Here is a 22,110-nt window from a genome sequence, read left to right as displayed (position 1 = left end):
GGTTAGAGGACATTGTGTAGGGTGCATATATATCACAGTGTGTAGGTGAAGGTTAGAGGACAATGTGCAGCCATTGGCTAGCTCCTTTGACCACGTAGGTAATGGGACTTGAACTTAGGTCTTCAAGCTTGGTGGCAAATGACTTTACTTACCTAGGCATCCCACTGGCTCTCACCATAGATTTTTCTTTTTAATCATAAAAATGAGAGTTGGACAGTGCTGATTCAAACCTTTCTGGCTTTAATATTTTGTGGGTAAAAGGGAAACAAAGACAATAACTGCATGCTTTCAGATTGTGAATTCACAAACATAAACAATGTCTCAGGTCATTTATGTATCAGGTAAGAACATACCTGTTGGTTAGATTTACATTTCTCCAGCAGATGGACTGCATTGTCCAAAGGACCTCCCGAGCTCCAGTACTTTGTGCTAAACGTGTGAACTGAGGTAAATAGTATATTTAGATCAGTGGGATTCTAAATTTAGAAGCAGAAGTCTTTCCTTTAATCTGTATTGTTTGGAAGCTTAGGTTTCCTTCAGTTGGAGATGATCAAGCAACAATCTATGCTCATACTGAATTCATTTGCTTGGTTTCTCAAGTAAAATTTTCAATATTTTACAATCAATGAATTGTTTTAAAAACTCATTATTAATCATCCTGTTCCTTTCAATTTCCCACTACTCACTTCTATCTTAAGTGAACAAACAGAGAGTCCTTTCCTTGATTTTCTTAGGTAAGGCAAAAATAATTAGCATCCTCACATTTGATATTGCGCATTTTGGAAGACCCAGTCTCAGAGGCTCAGTGCTGCTCGTGCTCCATCTACAGTGGCTTCTGCTTCCAGGTGTTCTGCTGCAGTGAGCATGGCATGACTGTGGGCCACTCAGTAGACTATGCCAATGCATAACATTACTTACAGTATATGCTCACTGCTAGTTAAAGAGCTCATATAGTTAATAACTTTGCGAAAGAAACTTCCAGACACAGCATGGGATAAAAAGGTTGAGGTTCACTTAAAATAAAGTTTAAAGATAGCATCATGGCTCACACAAAACACTAAGGAGTTTATAAGTAGAAAGAAAAAGTAAAAAAAAGAAAAAATATGTGTTTCCCATGTACATGAGTGGTTCCTATGAAACACAGTAAGTATGAACACATGACTTTGGCTCATTCATTGCACGTATGCCACTTTTTTCCCTAATAGAAATTAGTAACTTAATGTACATAATGTAGAATCTGCTTTTCCAGTCTAGCAGTTTCAAAACAGTCTCATGGGAAATGTTATTCACCTCAAGATGTGGCTGGACAGGTGAATAGTGGAGCATCAACCGTATTTAACAAAAGACGTGAGGGTTAGCATTAACCTGAAGCTATCAACGTGGAGAAATAAGCAACACAGCCCCATAGGAGTATAACATGCATTATTAAGTCAAGATTCAAGGTTAACCCACAGCACACAGATCTCTCCTAAGCTGAGTGTCCACATGGGAGGGGTGATTTTATCGAGACCCAAAGCTGTAGTAGTAAGGTTCATCAGGGCGGAATCCATATGCGGTGGCAGGACGTCCAAGGATCCCCACTGGCTGCCCGAAGCCATCCATCCCGAGGCTGGAAAGAGAAAGGCAGGTTAGAAGCTGTTTTGTTTTTTACCTCATTGTCAGGGCCCCAGAATGTCACATTTCAGATTCCCTGATAGCGACATAATTTTCAGAGATATTATTAACCTTTTATATTCTCATTAAAATGTACGTAACAAAATATATACCTCTGACAATATATGCCCAAATATCAGAAACCTGCCAGGAGGGTCTGTTCCAAATAAAGCAGAAGACTCAAATGAAAACAATTTGAATTAACAAATTATCCACAAATATGGCTTTAAGAAAGAATAGGAAAAAAAAAATCACATTCAAGCAACGAGCAGCATTACTCCACTAGGAAATGGTGACAGTGGCGAAAGTTTGCTGACTATTACACGGTCTCTGTCTCATGGAATAGACTAACCCCGGATTAATAAAATACACAATCTGAGTGTCAGCAGCGAACTCCTAACACATCTAAGTCCATGAGCTTCAAAGAACAAGGGAGCACTCTATACAGCCTGCAAACCAGCCAGAGTTGATCTGTAAACTATGAAAGCTAAATTGTGTACCTTTTCCTTTTTAGTAAAAGCAACACAATTGTACGCTGTGGTTTACTCTATGCAAACAGAAGCCTAGGGTCACAAAGAGAGACTGCAGCACAGATGCGGTTTACTCTGAATTCACAATTTGGTCTTACCTATAAATAAACTGTTAGAAGAAAATCTGTTCTACAAAAGCATTTTAGCAAAGAATTCCCTAACGCTGAAGAAAAGGACAAAACGTTCACTGGCCAGGCAGGTATGGCAGCTTCAGCATGCTCATGCACATACAGCTCATGCAGCGAGAGCTAGTTGAGCTCAATTTAAAACCAAAGGAAATCATTCATAATGCAGAAATTAAGCTTTGAAAACTTAAAGTACATTTAAATGAAATAAGATTATGTGAGATTTTACTAAGCAGAAAGATAACTTCACCAGCAAAATGTCAATCTGATTAAAAATATGTCCACATTTATATTAACTTCTTACAAAGTAAGATTATATTGAGATGCACTAGCAAGTATTAAAATGCTAACAGCACATATGTTCAAGTGTTTGTATATGTATGTGAATGTATCTAAATAGTAAGTCTGTATATTATTTTGAAATCATAAAAGTATAAATATCCCTTTGTACTTGGCTCCATTGAAGAGATTAAACTTTGAGGTGAAGGGAAAATATTATTCTAGAGGTAGCTTCAGAGAGGGTAGGGGGTTTAGAGTAATCAGAATGTATTATATGCATATGTGAAACTGTCAAAGAACAAATTTAATTCATAAAAAGATATCTCAGAAATCGGTGGATTCAGCAAACTTCTCCTTATCCACAGGGTCCATCTACTCAACATCAGAGGGACAGTCGTCTGCTGACCACTCCTGAGCACTCAGACAGCATACCCATGCATTGTCATCATTCCCTAACATGTAAGGGGTGATTAGAGCTGATCAGTTTAAACTTACTCCTTCCCCATCTTTCTTCTTGGCACTTTGGACACTCCTTAGTACCTCTTAAGAGGCTGACAGCTGGGGGCATACCAGGCCATGCTAATTTGTTGTCATTTCTCAATCTCAAACTTTGTTTTGAGATTCGGAAATTAGAGGCTTGTAGTAGATCATTGAGCAAAGAAAGCCCTTTTGAAATTGACTGTCTCATGAAAGGGCTTTGGGAAATTCTACATGAAGGGTGGTGATTGGCAGCAAGCAGTCTGTCATGCTGATACACAGCAGCACAGCAGAGGCTGACACACTTCCTTTGCTGTCGTGGCCTGGACCATGGAACCTTTGCAGGCCAATGATCCCACTGAGAAAGGAGAGTCTCAGAGACCGAGACTGCTCTACATTCAAGCTGAGTGACTTCTTTTCCATATTTCTATGGTGGACAGGCACACTCCCCCATCACTGTTTCCCTATGTGGCTTGTCATATGAATAAATACATTTGTATATGCCTATATGCTACACTTTTCACTATGTATGTCAAATCCCACTCCCCCTTTTCTGAATACACCAATTACATTGCCAATAAGAGTCTATATCCCCAGGTAGTGAAGATAAAACCCACCCTTAGGTGTGGAACCTTTCAGTATCCCTGTTTTTAGGTCACTGTGGCAGATTCTGTGTCTGCAGCCAAGAGTTCATGGCCCTTGAGTGTGTGCTACAATGTGTAGGGCAGCCCTTGGGAGTTTTGATATGTATGTATGTATGTATGTATGTATGCATGCAGGTATGTGTGTGTGTGTGTGTGTGTGTATGTGTGTATCTCCCAGGAAGAAAATGAAACTAACTCTTAAAAGTGGCTCTTTTTGATTCATCATTCATGTACCATAGATGAAGCATTTAAAGGATATTTGAAATATTAAGTTAGCTTGAAGAATATTGTGATGATGTAGGCCCTTTTGTAGTTATGGCTCTCTCTTAAATTAAGTTAGTTATAAAGCTACAGTTGTCTTCTTGACTCTCTTATTTGTGTCATTCTAAAGTAGTGGCTGTTCATGATGGTAGAACTTGCAGACATATTTTTTTGGATCATATAGACATTAATTCTACTTCCTTTCTTGATAAAATAATACAGCATTATTAGTGGGATTCTGGCTCAAAGCTCTGAGAGTCTACCAGTAAGTATATTTAAATGGAAGTAGACCTTGTTTGCAGTAAGTTCTTCTGGAAAGGGTGGAAACATAAATACAAGTGTGCAGTGATGCAGAAAACTTGGGCCTCTCTGACTTGGGAGGACTTGACTTGGCATTAATAGTATCAGGGACACTTGTGTGTCCTGACCAGGGACCTAGGGACCCAAGGAAACTAAGCTGTAATGTGTGACATCCACACTTTGCTTGACCACTGATTTAGTTAACTGTTTGTAACATGTGGCTGGTATTTAAGTGTAGTCTGTTTAGTGTGTTTCTATATGCACAAATTCTCTTTCTGCTGCTCTGAAACTACATAAAACGTGTAAATCCTTCTATATTCGCACATGCAGCCACTATTCTGCATTGTCTTCTTGTGACTGTTTAGTGCTGTTTACCTTTTGTCTTTAGTATTCAGATAAATATTTAAAATCCTTTAATAACTGAAACCCAGTATATTTTCTTGATTACAGATAATTCTAGTCCAAAGAAAAAGGCTCTCTGGTAAAAAGATAACAAGGGATGGTAATGTCAATAAATTAATCTTTTATTAAGAACAATGACTTTAGGGGAACCTGGAGAAGAAAATGGAAAAAAAATCCCTTAAAGTGAAAATTATTCTTATAATTCAACAATATAGTAGTAAGCACATTTAGAATCTGGTTTTATAAATCTACAGACTTCACTGACACTGAGAAAGCAGAAGACTGAACTCTGTCTGTATTTATAGGATCTGAAACAAGTCCTCAAGCAACATTCACTAAGAATCTCAACTTGCAATGATTCGGGGCAAACAGAATCTGAGAAGCACGGGTGATGCTGGACATGCAGCACAGCGCAGGGAAATGGCAGCCACACGAAGCCTCGGCACACTCAGGTTCTGGGCCACAGGGGACATTCCTGGAGAGAGGGAAGACAGGCACCTACCTCGGCTGTTTGAGGCTTAATTAGTGCATATTTGCAAAGCACTTTGAAATCCTTGGATGGACAGTGCTGCATAAGTGAAAAGCATTATCGTTATCTCACTATGATTAGACCAGAGCAACCATGTCTTTTTCTTCTTTTAAACTACTAAGTCATCAATACAAGTACAGACATGTAATAAATTCATCAGTGGACGTTAGGATGAAAGAATACTTTTGATCCAGTTTTTTCATAAGCTCATAGGCTCTAAGATCTGAAAATAGTTTGAAACAATCTTGTTTGTACTTCAACTCACAACACTGTTGACAGAGCTCATTCAGATCCTGTCTGAACTCCTAGGCATGCGGTGCTTGGGACTCCAAGAAGGTAGGTTCCATGTATGGATATGTCAGACTGCTGGAAAGCTCTTTTTTACCCTCTTCTGAATCCCTGTCCGAGTAACCATAGAATTACTCTCTGTAATCACGCACAGAGTCTAACTCTTCTTCTAATCACTACCTTGTCAGTTCAGTCATCAGGACACCCTCTCCAATCTCTGCTTCATATGCTTTTTGAAATAACTTTGATTTTCATTATTTCCTTAAAATGAAGAATCTTAGGTATCCATGATACTTTTGATGTGGTCTGAAACCACTACAGCAGCAGAGAGCCCCACCCTGAATGTGCCCAATCTCATCTGAACCAAGTACAGCATACACAGGGAGCCTATCTCTTGATTTTATTAATGTAGCTTATGTGCACTAATAACGTACTTAATAAGACTGTAACTTGAACAAAGAGTATCAGCATATTGGTGAATGAGCCTGGGAAGAAAGGTAGGATTGCATAGGCTAAAAGAGATGCAGAAAGCACAGAGGCCTGAGCAAGTCACAGTAGCAGGGGGAGAACAGAGCACGGTGCGCTCTGATCGGAGCAGGCAGCAGGACTTCAGGTCTAACGTGACAGGTGGACTAGATGGGAAACTCTTCCTATGCCACTAAGAACTGCACGAACATGGAGAACACAATAATTTTAAAGAAACTATTCTGTGCTTTAAAAGGTATCTGCGGGCCCCTTGGTCTTGCAAACTTTATATGACCCAGCAGAGGGGAAGGCCAGGGCCAAGAAGTGGGAGGGGGTGGGTAGGGGAGCAGGGGCGGGGGGAGGGTATAGGGAACTTTCAGGATAGCATTTGAAATGTAAATAAAGAAAATATCTAATAAAATAAAATAATAAGTTAAAAAAAGTTATCTGCGGTAGAAAAGGGTGTTGGGTGAGCTCAAACACATGGAAAGCATTTACCAGGGAATATATCTGCCCAACACGAATGCCTGGAGCCCTGTAAACAACAGTCAGCAAATTGTTACAGTTCACAACATAGGGGTTGTGCGTGCTCGCGTGCACAAATATGCACAGTGCAGTGCAGTGTAGTGTAGTGCATGCACACCTGTAGAGGTCAGAAAACTACGGTGGGAATAATGTTCCTCTTTCTTTCCATCTGTGGTCCTGAGACTGAAGTGAGCTTGCCAGGTTTGGTAGCAAGTGCCGGTAGCCATGGGGGCATCTTCTTGGCCTATTTTTGCTAGCTCTTAAAATGAAACTTTAGTTACAACTTTACTAGATTAGAACTGAAAGCTGAAAGTTTTAATAACTACAGATAATCTGAATGAAAGAACCTTCTCCATGAGAAAAGGAAATACTTCATGAAATAGCTAATGGTGGAGGCATTCCATGGAACTAAGTCAGACAGGTCAGGAAGCCAGTTACCTTAATAGTAAGAAAATGCCATGCCTTTTAAATTCCTGCTGTAGGAAGAGAAATGCCACACAAATAAATTACCCAACAAGGTCTTACAACTGGCATCCATGTGTAATTTACAGACTAGCCACTAGATGGCGAGCTTGTTTTACCACTGCACTCAGAAAGTGCTACAAAGTTTTACAATAAAGCTAATTGAATTTAAACTGTATTTAACAGTGACAGTGCAGTTTTGCTTCCTCAGATAACTAACGTCTTCAATTTTTTAAGTGTGAAATAATCTAATTCACACAAAATAGGCATCACCTGTCACTGAATGTACAATTTGTGACTGTGGGGCTTAAGTGGATTGTCTTTGGCATACTTTTTTTTTTTTTTTTCCCTGCTAGTGTAACACTATGAAGCTCTGGCTTACCTGGAACTCACTATGTAGATCAGGCTGGCCTTGAACTCACAGAGATCCACCTACCTCTGAGCCTCCCAAGTGCTGGAATTAAAAGTGTGAGCCACTATGCCTAGCTTGCTTGCAACTGAAAATTTAACTGGCATATTTAGTACTATTTTTACAGCATAGTTTGAAAATCATAATGGAACCAACATTAAAAACATATTTTTTATAAGTTTAATGGTAATATACATATATTTCACATTTCTCTAAGGTATTAATTTTTGTTTTGAAATTGAATCATTGTATCATTAAGAAAATAAACTTCAAGAGTATAATTATGCAGTCTCTTAATGAGGCTGGCATTTGCACACACACATAGTTAAGCTGTAATTTACAGTTACTTTTGTGTATTGCATATAAGTAATTATACTTTTATTATTAATAAAGTAAAGCATAAATAGTACTTGGGAGACTTCTTTGTTTCCTTTATGTGTATATCTGTATATGCCATGTGTGTGCAGGTGCTTTCTGAGACCAGAAGAAAGTGTTGCGTTCCCCAGAGCTAGAGTTAGACACAGTTGTGACATGGGTGCTGGAAACTGACCCAAGTCCTTTGGAGGAGTAGAAATTGCTCTTAGTCACTTAGCCAGCTTTCTAGCCCCATAAATAATATTTTAAAATGAAATCTCACTTTTTCAAAAATAAAGGGCAAATTATGTAAGTATTGGGAAGCTGTATTTAAGTCATTTAGCTGGCATTCATTAAAAGATTTGTTAATGACACCTCTCAGCTGTAAGGGGTAAACACTGTGGGTGGGGCAGAGTCATTCAGTAGTGACTAGCTGATGCTTTAGATAAAAACTACTTCACACCAATGGAGGAGTGTGTATAAAGAGTGTCATTCATTTATTGCAGTCGGTAATGAAGTCCCACCTCATTGGCTCTTCTCTAACCTCAATTAAGACTTGTCTTCATCCACATTGCGCAGTGTCTTGAGCAGATTCACAGGGAAGATAAGAACACCTCTAACCAACCAGTGACACGCCCACCCTGGGAGTCCAGGCTGCAGGGCACACAGTGCAGGAAGGTGCAAACAAAGGAACTTAGAGACCTGCCTTCTTATCAGCAATTGAGAGAGAATTAGATGCTTTTATCTCACTAGTCCCGAGTAATGGCTAACTCTTGTCTGGGTAAGGGTGGGCTGTCAATCATGAACGAAATCACAAGCATTTCCATACATGGAAGTGGTTTCTGAATTTCTGTCTTTTTTTTAAATCTGCATGCCAAGAGCCCTTCCTCATTAGCTTCTTCTTACTAGAAATTCTTTGTATTCTTGTTTTATCTGATTTGGACATTCAAGGAAAATACTTACACACTTTGTATTGTTCTGATCGAAGACTGGCTTTCCAAAGCCAGCTTAAAACGAGAGAACTGCAGCTATTAATGAGTACGTGACTTTTCCTTGTTTGCAGCACCTGCTACATCTTGTCACATAGGATTATCAGGCTGAAGTGAGAAGTCACCTATGCCTGGAATGGTCTCTGACTTCTAGAGAAGTCTTTTAGTTAGGGCACAGCATCTAGCTCTCTTTGGCTACATGTCTTCAATTGTGCCTGAGAACTTCTTGAAACTACTGGCGGGCTCTATGTCAAGTGATGACTCGGATCCCAGCACTTACTGAGTGGCTTAAGTAACTTCTCCATCAATAAACTGAGTCACTAGCACCTCTGTTAAATAACTGTTTGTCTGGTTCTGGTTTGGCATTTATATAATCTGTCATTATGTCTCTGCTCTTCTTAAGGCACAACAATTACTATCAGAGGTTCCAAGTAGAGAGCATCGGCTCCGTAGCAATGCTTTCTCAGTGACAGATTAACCACGCTGTCTGGTACTGAGTGAGTTAAATGTGAACACCCAAACTAATTACTGTGTAATGCTAACCTTAGTTGCTGGTTCATTTTGAGACTCTTTAAAATATGAACTGTGTGTTTTACCCCTCTGCACTCTCTTAATGATTTGTTTTTTTAGACTGAAATCACTTCCAGCCATCAGCTATGTTCTTGGTCTCTACACATGCACTTTTCCAAGCACAAATATTTCTTTTTCCTATTGGTCTGCCAGCCCTGTCAGAGCAAATTTTACTTTAAACTAAATGCTATGATACTTAAAACCTCTTGGATTACTTGGGCTGCTAGTGTGATCTATGACCTTCCAAGAATGACAGCTGAACTTTCCAATTTGCTTATACTGCGTGGGGAGCTAGAAAGCACATGCCAAAAGGAAAACGTTAGTGATGTTTGAACAGAGAGGAACGTTCTTGTCGGAGGTGGGGGCAGGAGACTATTAGGTACTGAAAAATACTAATAAGAAATGAAAAGAAACTAAACATGCTGTAAAGTCAAATACCTTAAACACAATCCAAAGTTAGCACACAAGCACTAAAATGCTCTGGCTGGACTAACTGGCTAAAATGTAAATAACCATATTTAGTTACTGTAACTTAAGCACCAAGTGGAATTCCAGTTAGACTACATTACTGAATGAGTAAGTCCTAAAAATGGAAAAGAATCTCAAATCATCCTGATTCATACAAAATAGCAGGCTATATCAATTTTTCCCTTTCCTTTATAAAATAGAGATTTGATATTTGAAAAATGTCAGAAGCAATACAGCCATCGAACATGGATGTTATCCCTACTAATATCATGCTTGTCTCTCTTAAAGAAAAAATGTTACTAACTTCCTGTAAAAACTCATTAAAACTCCTTAAAATAATTATTATAGTTTGGGAAATTTTTAATATAGTTTTGAAACTTTTCTCTTTATACATAAGACAGACAGATATGAATCTTTAAATTGTCATAAAAATAAGCTGTTTAACATAAAGCTTCCAACTTATCTGAGACTATTCATCAATTTCTTTCCTTTATTTTGTTGACTAATAGACAAATCATGTCAGTGATAAAACTCATATACTGGTTTGTCAGGAAAGACTTTTTGGAAGATAAATTAAACTAATAGTTCTTAAGACTTATGAACAGAAATATGTAGATTACAATAACCATAAACTCATTAAAAAATCTATGTTTAAAGAGCTAAGCAAGAACATCTGAAAATTTGATTATAAGTGAATTTTAAGTTGTATATATATGAAAAAGCATTTTTACCTACTTAGGCTACTTTTAGGATTTATGTGGGGTAGTACTATTGTTACTCTTTAGTTGCTAATTCAGCCACTTCAGCAGTAAGTACAGGTAGATGCCAGATAAATGCTTCAGGGTATGGAATCCAACCAGCATCAAAGCAGCTCGCTCAGTCCACGAGAACACACTACAACAGTAGAGCTCAATCCATTTTCTACCCAAGGTTAAGGTTAACTATGGATGTTTGGTTACAAGTCTTCTCAGAATAGAATAGGACACGACTGTACTGTCTTCAAAGCACAGGGTTAAGGAAGGACTGTCCCAATGCCAGGCAGATGGAGTGTAGACAAGGATGTGGAAGCACAGGATTTCTCATGGACAATGACATCAAAGTAAGAGTGTGTGGGTAGGATGCTGTAAGTCTGTCATTTCTGTCTTTGTGGAGTACTATCTCTTACTCAGACGAGTCTGGTCTCAAGTGTCTTCCATGTATAACCCATTCTTAGGTATTTATTTGGTACTGTTGATATCTGGATTGTAACTGTCACCTTATATGGGATGATAATGATGCATCCAGAAATGCTTGGGAAACTCTGGCTCCTACACATGATGCAGCAACAGTGATGAGATAGTCCATTGCATGTGGCATGCCTCTTGGACATGCTTTCTGTTTGCCTTTACAAGGCTTCTGCATAAGTCATGGAGATTTATGCCTATGTAGAGGCACGCTAATTATTGCTGCTGTAAAATAATGTCACAGTCAATCAGCCCTTCCTCTTGCCATAGTGAGAGTTGACTGCTTGTGTAAACTGTTTAATTCAATCAAACACTCAGATTCTACATCATGATAAATGCAAATATAGAACACCTTTAGGAAAAGTGAGGGAATGTCTTACTTTATATCCCACGGGCCAGCTCATGTTAAAGGAGCAAATCAAGGGAGGATTTCTAGGCATTCATGCAGTCTACTACTCCCTCTGCACACCTACCTGTGCTCAGGAGACTGACAGTGATGGTTTCTTTAGTCAGAAGCACAGGACATGGAAACATTTAGGGTGTAATATTTTATTCTGTGGTATTTACTGTCTTTGATGCTATAGAAAAGCCTGAGAATCTAGGAATTACATGTAAGTTGGGGAAATATGAAAATATTTCAGGGTGAGGGGAATGTGCTCTATAGTCTGCATTTCAAATGCATATGTGTGCATGGAGGCAAACCTACATTAGCTGCTCCACATCTTAGGGCCAGGAACATAATGGCTCCATTTAAAGTAACTCCAAAGCTACTTGTTGACGATAAATAACACCTTCTTTTTCCAAGTATTGGAAGAACAAGGCAAACAGTGATAGTTTTTCCTCCACACAGAGAATGAGGTAAATATAAAAATGCATTTTATCCCTGACAAAATCCCTGACCCCAGGAAAAACACACACACACAAACACACACACACACACACACACACACACACACACACACACACACACACACACACACTTTCCTGTTAACCATCCAAATAAACACTAAAATAGAAAAAAATCCTTAAAAAGTAGGATATTCCAATTTTAGATCCGACCTCTTCCAAGGCTAAACAAAGGAATTATGGGTGTGTGCGATTACCCTTCATTATTTGAGACAGAATACTCAAATCACAAAATTATTGATATGTTTCTATTAAAGAGTATTAAAAACTTTAACTAGCTGGGCGTGGTGGCGCACGCCTTTGATCCCAGCACTTGGGAGGCAGAGGCAGGTGGATTTCTGAGTTTGAGGCCAGCCTGGTCTACAAAGTGAGTTCCAGGACAGCCAGGGCTATACAGAGAAACTCTGTTTCGAAAAACAAAAACAAAAAACCAAGAAACTTAAACTAAGAGCTTAAAGAGCAAGAAAGCATTCGTTTATAGTCTGAAATGAAATGAAAAGTGTATATATATATATATATATATATACACTTTTATTTAAAAAATAAAATTTCTACAAAGAAATTGTGTGTGTATGTATGTATGTATGTATATATATATATATGTAGATATGTAGATATGTGTATGTATATATATTTGTGTTTATATATACACAAATATATCTATCTAAAGTGAAAGGTAAACTTCCATTAATTAAATCTTTGCTCACAAGACAGGAGGCATTAAAATCAGCTTTTACATCATTCTCCTTGAGATCTTGATATAGCAGCTTCCCCCAAAACCTTATAATTTTCCAAATTACACTAAGACATTCTGTTATATTTTGTTCTGTTCTATTTCATTCTATTCATCTTTTTCCTTTATTCTCGGATACAACACATCCTGACCACAGTTTACCCTCCCTCCTCCTCCCCTCCCTTCCTCACCTCTTCTCCCCACCTCCTCTCTCCCCAGGTCTACTCACTGCTCTTCCATTTCTCTTCAGAAAAGAGCAGGCCCTCCTAGAGATAACAACTGAACACTCCATAACAACAAGCTGCAATAAAAATAGGCACAAACCCTCATATCAAAGCTCGTGATGCAAACCCAGTAAGAGATAAAGGGTCCTAGGACCAGGCAGAAGAGTCAAAGACAGCTTCACTCTCACTGATAGGAGGCTAACAAAAGCCTCAAGCTAAAACCATGACCCATGCAGGCTCATGGTTGCCGCTTCAGGCTTTTTTTTAGGCCTGATAATACTACCACCTTCAAATAATTAACACAATAAGAAAGGAAGCAAAGAATAACAAGCAGGGTGCTCAAACACATTATACATTTTATATTATACTGATATCTGCCCTTCAAGATCCTATTCAAATGCTTATCAATTAAACAGATCACAAATAAAAATTTAATGATAAAACATTGAATGCATATCTTCACCTTGATTATATACTTGAGTTGTGTTCTTTTAACCTTGAATGCCATTACAGAAACTAAGTTGAAAGCACTTTAGGAATCATAGAAACAGTGGCAACAGGGTTCTGGAGGCACAGGTGGGTCTCTACTAATCAACTACCTGTTGATAACAGGATGGGATAGGATGAGGAAGACAAGTGCAGAACAGGTCATGGTAGAATGTCGGCTTTCTGACACTGGAAGCCAATGCATGCATTTATGACATCTTTGACTATACCACCATTTCCTGGGATACAACTTTCAAACACACACTGCTGTTTCAGCGTGGACTCTCACACTTTGAACAGATGGGAAAGCACCCTAAGATTTGACGACAGATAAAATTTATGTGAGGCCCAAACACATTGCATTTACCTTTTATATGAAAATTATCTTCCAAATAAATGTTATCTCCAGAAAAATATGTACATATTTCAGACAGGGTCTCATGTAGCTTAGGCTGGCCTCTAACTTACCATGTAGTCCAGGATGACCTTGAACCCCTAATTTTTTCCTGCTTCTTACCTCCTAAGTGCTGGGAGTACTGGAGATCAAATCCTGGACATCTTACCAGCACTCTGCCAACTGAGCTACAACCCTGGCACCCCTAGCAATTCTAAAGAGTTGGTTATTACAGTTAACAATGCTTTTAATGCTAATACAATTTCTTCCATTGTTATGGTGAAGCTATAAGGTTTCTTTAGGGTAGATAAAATCAGATGAACTACTGTTATGGTTTTATAGATTCTGCTTATAATTTGGAGCTTTCTGAATTTTTTTATTGTTCTCTAAGAAATTTTAATGAACTTTTATAAAAATCACAACAAAATTTCAAGATAACATCTAATTTACATTAATGTTGCCTTAATAGTAATTTTTAATATACTAATTTTTTGTTTTGATGTCATTATTGTAAAATTCAGCATCTAATGAAATGATCATGTGTTTTTTTTCTTTGAGTTTGTTTATGTAATGGATTACGTTGATGAATTTCCATATATTGAACTATCCTGGGGCTGGAGAGATGGCTCAGTGGGTAAGAGCATTGACTGCTCTTCTGAAGGTACTGAGTTCAAATCCCAGCAACCATATGGTTGCTCACAACTATCCGTAATGAGATCTGATGCCCTCTTTTGTTACATCTAAAGTCAGCTACAGTGTACATATGTATAATAATAAATAAATCTTTGGGCCTGAGTGAGCGGAGTTGACCAGAGTGAGCAGAAGTCCTAAAATTCAATTCCCAACAACCCCATGAAGAGGCTCACAACCATCTGTACAGCTACAGTGTACTCACATACATAAAATAAATAAAGAAAGAAAAGAACCATCCCTGCATCCTTGGGATGAAGCCTACTTGATCATGGTGAATGATCATTTTGATTTGTTCTTGGATTCAGTTTGTGAGAATTTTATTGAGTATTTTTGCATTAATGTTCATAAGGGAAATTGGTTTGACGTTCTCTTTCATTTTATTTCATTTGTCAATTTTCGTTATTTTATTTATTTACATTATTGTCATTACCTTCCCCTCACTCTTCCCCCACAGTTCCTCATTTCACTGCACCTTCCCCTTGTCTCTGAGAGGGTGGAACCCCCCCCCCCCCAGTGGCCTCCCCTTTCCCTGGGGCCTCAAGTCTCACAAGGATTAAGCACATCTTGTTCCACCAAGGCCTGACCAGACAGACCTTGGCTCTATTTGTGCCAGGGGCCTTGGAGCAGACCTGTAAGCTTCTAGTTGGTGGCTCATAGGGTATTATGCTTCCATTTAGCATAGATGAGTACTTAAATAATTTAATATGTAGATGTATCATACAAGCACACAAAGAATGTTAACTAGGTCTTAATCATAAAGGCTAGTACCTATCTATGTAAAATAAAATAATTGAAAATGGGTATACCTTATTTGGATTATTAAAATATTTTTCCATATACAAAGTTATCTGCCAACAATTTAAAATAGAAGCACATAATGCTCTATGCAGGATATATAAGACAATATATAATGGCAACATATATCTAATACATGCTTTGCATTACACACTTGAAAGAATGACATAGAAATGGTAAAGGTTAAGTATAGAAGTGAAAAATAAACTACAACATGGGAAGAGGAATAAGTTCATCTGTATTTAAAGACAGGCCCTGCAGGGAATCCAGTGTGTGCCAGGCACTACAGATACAACTTTGAATAAGACTGTCAAAGGTCTTTCCCCTGAGTGTGTACTGCTGAGGAACGACAGATTATCAAGGAAATGACCAACTGGAGCAGATGGGCTGAAGAAGTTGCTTTTATGAGGAAATAATATTGGAGTTGAGATTTGAATGACAAAAGCTAGTTATTTAAAGTCTGATGACTACTCAAGTGAGGCAGGAAGGTGACAGAGTAGGAAGCACTTCTTCAGGGAGAAGAAACACAGATGGGACATTTGTAGGTGAGGCTGAGGAAGAAGTGACAGATGATGCAGTTTTCCAGAGCACGCTGAGGAATTTGCTTTTTCTTAAAGGTGCATGGAGCTGGGGTTTGATTTAAGAAGACTGGGACAACAGGGAAGTGGAACAAGAGGACCATGAGGGGAGGTAGCTGCAGCACCATGAAGACTCATTGGGAGCTGAGTGATGCAGGCAGGCAGCAGCAGTTTGCATTAGAGTGCTAACAGTATACATGGCAAGCAAAGGCCAAATAGGAGGGAAAGATCAAGGAAGACCCTAAAGTTTCTGACTTGACTACTTGGTGGATGGTTGTAACGTTTGTTAAGATACAAAGATGTTTATATAAATGCAGCTGCTTGATAATCTTACAAGCATTTAATTAGCTATGTTAAGGAGGAAGAGAGAAAGGACTGTTTAAATCAATTTCTGGTAGAAAATATAAGATGACAGATACTATTGAAGACTAATAGGATGGTCCTGTAAACAGTGGGAATAAAGAGATGCTCTCAGATGAGGATCTGCCTGAAGCAATCAGCATTTACAGGTGGAGAGGAGAAGGAATTATCTGCTTCTTCTCTTCTGACTAGAGAGATCAGAAAAGTGGCATGTTCTGAACTAAGATAAGACAGCGTTGAAAAGCAAGGCTCAGACAACTGTGATAAGCACAGATATGAGTTTAAATGAGAAAAGTCTATTGCTTCAGTAACACAAGTTAACTGGAGAAGTTCAAAATAAAATGGAAGGTTTTTTAAAATTATTTTTAAAAGCTTAAATAGATATATTCTCTCCTCTCTCTCCTCTCTCTCTCTCTCTCTCTCTCTCTCTCTCTCTCTCTCTCTCTGTCTGAATGCATGTATATGTATGAAGTGTGGACAAAAGAGGCTGTCAAACATCCTGGAACTGCAGTTACAGATGGCTGTGACCCATCACATGAGTGCTGGGCCAAGGCCAGGTCCTCTGTAAGAGCAACAAGTGCTCTCAACTCTGATCCATCTCTCTAGCTCCAGAACTGAAGATGCTGGAGAAGTTCTGTGTACGAGGAAGGGAGAATGAACAGTAATTAGAATGTAACTTGAGGCCAATGGTGTTTCCATGGTGACAGGATGAGCCAGTAGAGGGAAAAGGGTGGGGACAAAGACATCTTCAGGAAGGCAGAGGACAGGGTTCAGAGACTTCAAAGGTCAGCTACATCATTGCAACAAGGGGAAAGAAAGATGGATAAAAGTATGACTCTCTGCATAGGTTGGAATTGGTAAGCAGTTTTATTCTGCGTGCATTTTAAACAGAATGGCGGTTTTCAGTTGTGAACAGTAAATTAATAAGGGCAGTAATCAATAGAAATTAGCACTCTGCTTCCTAAGCCTTCACTGCATGCATGTTAGCAAATGCTAACCATCACTACTGGTGAACATGTCAGCTAACAGTAGAGTGGAAACCATTAATGGAATAACCTTCCAAACACACCAGTCAGAAAGGTTACAATGGTCAGGCATCGACACCAGTATGGTTTCTAGTGCTTTGCAGTATTGTTGTTGAACCTGCATTGGACTGTTCAAGCTACACAAACATGAGTTCTTTTGAGCAATTTCATTTGATATATATATATATATATATATAGGTTTTTTGAGACAGGGTTTCTCTGTGTAGTCCTGGCTGTCCTGGAACTCACTCTGTAGACCAGGCTGGCCTTGAACTCAGAAATTCGCCTGCCTCTGCCTCCCAAGTGCTGGGATTAAAGGCGTGTGCCACAACACCTGGTTTATTTTTTCTTTTTTAAAGAGCTACAAAAATATTTTTAAAATGTTTACTTTGTGTTGAAATGTTCTGTGGACATTTAATACCAGAATTTTTGGGTGGACTAAAGTTGCAAAAAGACATATCAACATAAATTCCAGAACAGCATAACAAGATCTTAGACATGTTTGAAATCAATAATTAGAAGACAATAAGCCATAGCTCAAACTTCAACATTTCTACATTGTGCCTAGAACCTTCTAAAGAGGCCACAGACAGTAAGTACTATACTTCTTTCATTTCCTTAAAAAAAGTGTGTGTGTGTGTGTAAACTTGTGTGCATATGCTATGGTATGCATGTGGAGGTCAGAGGACATTGGGAGAGTTCTCTCACACCACTATGTGGGTTTCAGAGATCCAGCATATGTTCTGAGGTTTGGTGGCAACTGCATTTACCTACTGAGCCACTTTGCTAGCCAACTACCCTCTTTTTAAAATGCAACAACCAACAATTAGCATTTTCTAAAAAGTGGATCCTCTATTTCCAAGAGATCTGATTGGATAGTCTTTAATTCAGAAATATTCTTCTCAGTTTTCCATCTGCTTTTAAGCACTGCTTTTACGATCAGCTGAATCAGTGAATGGGTCTTACACACTCAGTGAATGAGCATTACAAACTCAGTGAATGGGTCTTACACACTCAGTGAATGGGCATTACATACTGCCTCATTCCAATGTTGTGATTTTTATGAGAAATGATTCATTCTATGGAATATGATTGTTATAACAGTAACTGTGACTTAAATGGTGAGAAATGACAAAACTGATTTAAATTTTTTTATTTTACTTAATAATATTCACATTTTTATATATGGTCCATAAGAACACATAATAAAATGTATTTATTTTGGCTAACATTCAAAATTGTCATCTGAGGTAAATTTCAGACAACTTGATAAATTCTAACTGCCAATCATAACAAGGCAATAGAAAAGGTAAAAAACAAGAGAACGATAAATTTAATAAATTTACTGAATAATTGTAATATTTACTCTATGTGTACAGAGATAAAATTTTATTCACTTGATAAAATGGCTTAGTGAGTTAATAATTTTTTTTGTTTTGTTTTAAGAGTAGCTCTTATAATGTAGAAATGAAGATTTCTGAAAGCCTCAAAATTTCCTTGGTACAATGGCATTACTTCTTGTTTTTTTTTTTTTTTTTTTGGTTTTTCGAGACAGGGTTTCTATGTATAGCCCTGGCTGTTCTGGAACTCACTCTGTAGACCAGGCTGGCCTCGAACTCAGAAATTCACCTGCCTCTGCCTCCCAAGTGCTGGGATTACCACGCGCAGTGGCATTACTTCTGTACCTGAAATAAAAATAATGACCTTATCCGTTAAGCTAATTAAGCATAAGTTTATGTTCACACTAAGTATATAACTTAAGCATAGGAGACAGAAAGGTCTGGTTGTTTAAACCTTTTAGTGACCAATTGTCATCTTAATGAGCAAGTCCACCACCTCTCTGTCCCACCCAGGAACAACGCTTAGTATCATTCACCTTCTAAAATTTTCTTTCAGTTTTGGTCTTGTAACCATGTGACTTGGTAAAAACTAGGTCACTTGAAAAGGAAGAAAAGCCAATAAAATGAATTACAAAGACAACAAGATTAAACTGATCACACTGTCTTCATGCACCCTACTGAAACCGTACAAATAGGCAGTTGGCTGTGGTTTGGCATTTAGCAGCATGCCATCAGCAAGAAGGAGGAAATTTTATTCTCATTAACTGTTGCAGATTTACTGCAGTGAAAAAGGGCTATGTAACCCGAGATGTGACAGTACAGCAAGATCAAAGCCACAGGCTGGAAACTAAATAAACCCTCTGGCTACTTCCTGCAAGGAAAATTCACTTTGGCAATGTAAAACAGAGCCCAGTTAAAAACTGCTCTCAGTTTTATGAGCTGTCACAGCAGCTCAAGTGGTTTGGGCTGGCTGAGTTTAGAACATTATATTTCCTTGTTTTTGTCTTAGATACTTCTACAAGAAGGTTTATAGACTAACTCCCCACTCCAGCACAACAACTAGAAAGTTCTTACAGTTTAAAATGAGTGTAGTCACTAAGCTCATTAGAGCAGGCCTACACTGGCACACCCCTTCCTCAGGCACTGTAACTTAGGCTCTCACTCCTAGATCTAACTTGGGAATATGGGTTTACTTTTATGACTTACATATAACCTGTACAATTCCTATTCAAACTAAATGCAAATCAGCTACACAGTCCCCATGGCTCCTATCTGATTAGTAAGCTATTTGTACAGGACATCGTGAGTGACTATGGGCAATGTGGAGAACAAGGCAATTAATTAATATTACATTTTAAGGTCTGTAGCCCAGTATTGGAAAATGTTGTTTAATGTTTTTAACATTAGAAAACTTAATGACTATCCATAGCAGGCCTCATCCAAACAGACAGGACTAGAAAGAATAACTCAACCTTGAATTACGCAGTCCTTTCCAGTTAAGGACTATGCCTAATACTACTACTCAAGGCCTAAATGGACTGCCCTATCTCTCTCATTTTAAAAGGAATAGTGCTTGCTATTGTATTTAAAATATGAATAAGGAAGCCTTTGAAATGTTAATTTGCATTGTAGTAAAAAAATCTACTTCTGAAGATAGCATTACCTAGAACAAACATCTCCTAGGGGCACTCACTATACTTAAAAACTTCAGACTTTCTTTTAATTTGTATTTGCAATTGTTTTATTTTGAAACAGAGTATTATGATTACCTATGCTGGCCTGCTATAACATCCTCTTGCCTCAGCTTCCTAAATTCTGGGCAAACAGATAAGCACCAACATACCTGACTAAATTTGCTCTCAATTGTATCTATACAGTCGACAAAAACGCGACCAGTACCTTTGGAAAACCATACGAGCTTTAGCACTAGACAATCACTCTTAAATGGTGGTGATGTGTTCAATCTCCCAGCCAAGTCAGGCTTAACACCCATGTCATGTCTTTAAACACAAGGCTGTGTACATTCCATGTGTTAACATTTTTATAGGATTCAGTTCTATTATTTTACTTGTAGATTCAGTTATAGCAGTATTTGTTCCTCCTAAATGAAAGTCTTAATAAAGTCTCAATAATGTGGTTTCCTTTGAGAAAGCCTTTGGGCTTTCTATGCAGCTAGTAAGCATGCAAAAGCTTTGCGCTGACCACCAGAGAGAAACGGCACTGCCCCAGTGAGGGCAGTCCACTGCCAAGCTCCCGCGTGTGCTTCTAAATGTGTAAGGAAAGGAAACAACTGAAGACACCTTTCCAAGTAAGCACTGCGACCTCTCCAGGGAGAGGCATCTTCCCAAGGTTCCAGTACGTTCTGGCTTGCATTTCTATTTTTTAGTAACATTTACAGCTTGCTAATGCCGATCTAATAAATCTAGCCTTAATAATCTAATAAAATCTAGCCTTAAAGGTTATAGGCCCAATTTACTAATAAAATAGAATTCAATTTTCCATGGGAAATGCAAATAATTAGTGTCCAAGCAGTGGAGGGAGGCCTTTTCACTGCACCAAAGAAGCTGTCTCTAAAACGTCTCAATAAAAACGACAAGTAAGACAAATAGAGCAAACTCACAGCGATGTGTATGTAATGGCACCAGAGAAGCACCATTATCTTTAGAAGGAACTTGCACAAGGCATTCACTCTCCAACTGAGACAACCTCATTCTTTCACTTTCATTTTAGTACAACTGGATTTACTCTTTAGAGAGAATTTAATGTAATGAACTAATTACCTTAATGCGTTAATAAACTCTTTATAGCTTGCCTTCAAGAAAATGTGAAGTACCAATTTGCAAGAAGACATGTACAAATTACAGCAAAATAGGTTTATAATTTCTTGCTATGAAGTGAATGTGATATTTCCCCTTTAAAAACATTTTCTCTCTACTGTCCCAAACAGAGGTCACCAGGATTAATGTATCTCCTTGTCATCTGGATGCAGTAACCACGTGGAACAAAGGCTGCTCCTCGGACCGAGCTTAAGGGCTTCGGTATTTATTACTGCCCAGTTCCAGTTGGTTCTCTAAAAATCTCTGACCCTTAATTTCTATTTTCACTCTTCCCCTCTTCACATCCGTGACTGATCAAACGTGACATGTGCAGGCATGACGGCCAGAGACATTTGAGTTATTATCCTTGGTGTACTCAGATTGTTAAAAAATCTTAAACATTTTCTTGGAAAAATTTAAAGGTTCCTAGGAATATTTTACCTTGAGAAATGCAATTGTTAATATCCAGAAAGTAAAATTTCTCATAAGGATCATTTCACATAGTAAGTCTCCTAATGAAAACAACCTTTACATGAGTTTCCCCACCACAGACATCTTGGCGCTCCTGCCATTCATGCTCAGTAGGTTTCTGCATCCTACAAGTTTACAGGGAGAGTGATCACTGCACTGTCTTAGGTATAATTTCCTTTGTTATATAGCTTATGAATGATTTTATTAATTTCAGGAAATTCTGCGACATATTTCTACTCCATCAATACTGACAAAACCAGAAAGAGCTTAAAATTATTCCTCTGATTTAGACCTGGACAGCATTTACTACTGTGTTTGGGATGTTTCTACATAAGC

At 38.3% G+C, this 22,110-nt stretch overlaps 1 protein-coding gene across 2 annotated transcripts in view; it reads right to left on the bottom strand.

Moving 5' to 3' along the window:
* Positions 1-217: 217 nt before the first annotated feature.
* The window catches only part of Kifap3 (kinesin associated protein 3), a 126,719-nt gene continuing 104,826 nt past the window's right edge, over positions 218-22,110 (bottom strand). Inside the window, exons 20-21 of one of the 2 annotated variants that reach the window (XM_021197673.1) lie at positions 5,174-5,239; positions 218-1,609 (exon numbers count right to left, since the gene is read on the bottom strand). In XM_021197673.1, coding sequence (XP_021053332.1) covers positions 5,194-5,239 — 46 coding nt within the window. In that variant the 3' untranslated portion in view covers positions 218-1,609; positions 5,174-5,193. The remainder of the gene's footprint in view (positions 1,610-5,173; positions 5,240-22,110) is intronic. The other variant, XM_029538618.1, reaches the window with a different exon arrangement.

This window comes from Mus pahari, chromosome 5, assembly GCF_900095145.1.
Source record: "Mus pahari chromosome 5, PAHARI_EIJ_v1.1, whole genome shotgun sequence".
In the NCBI taxonomy this organism is placed as follows: Eukaryota; Metazoa; Chordata; class Mammalia; order Rodentia; family Muridae; genus Mus; species Mus pahari.
The sequence above is the reverse complement of the archived record's forward strand: the minus strand, read 5'-3'. Positions and strand labels throughout refer to the sequence as shown.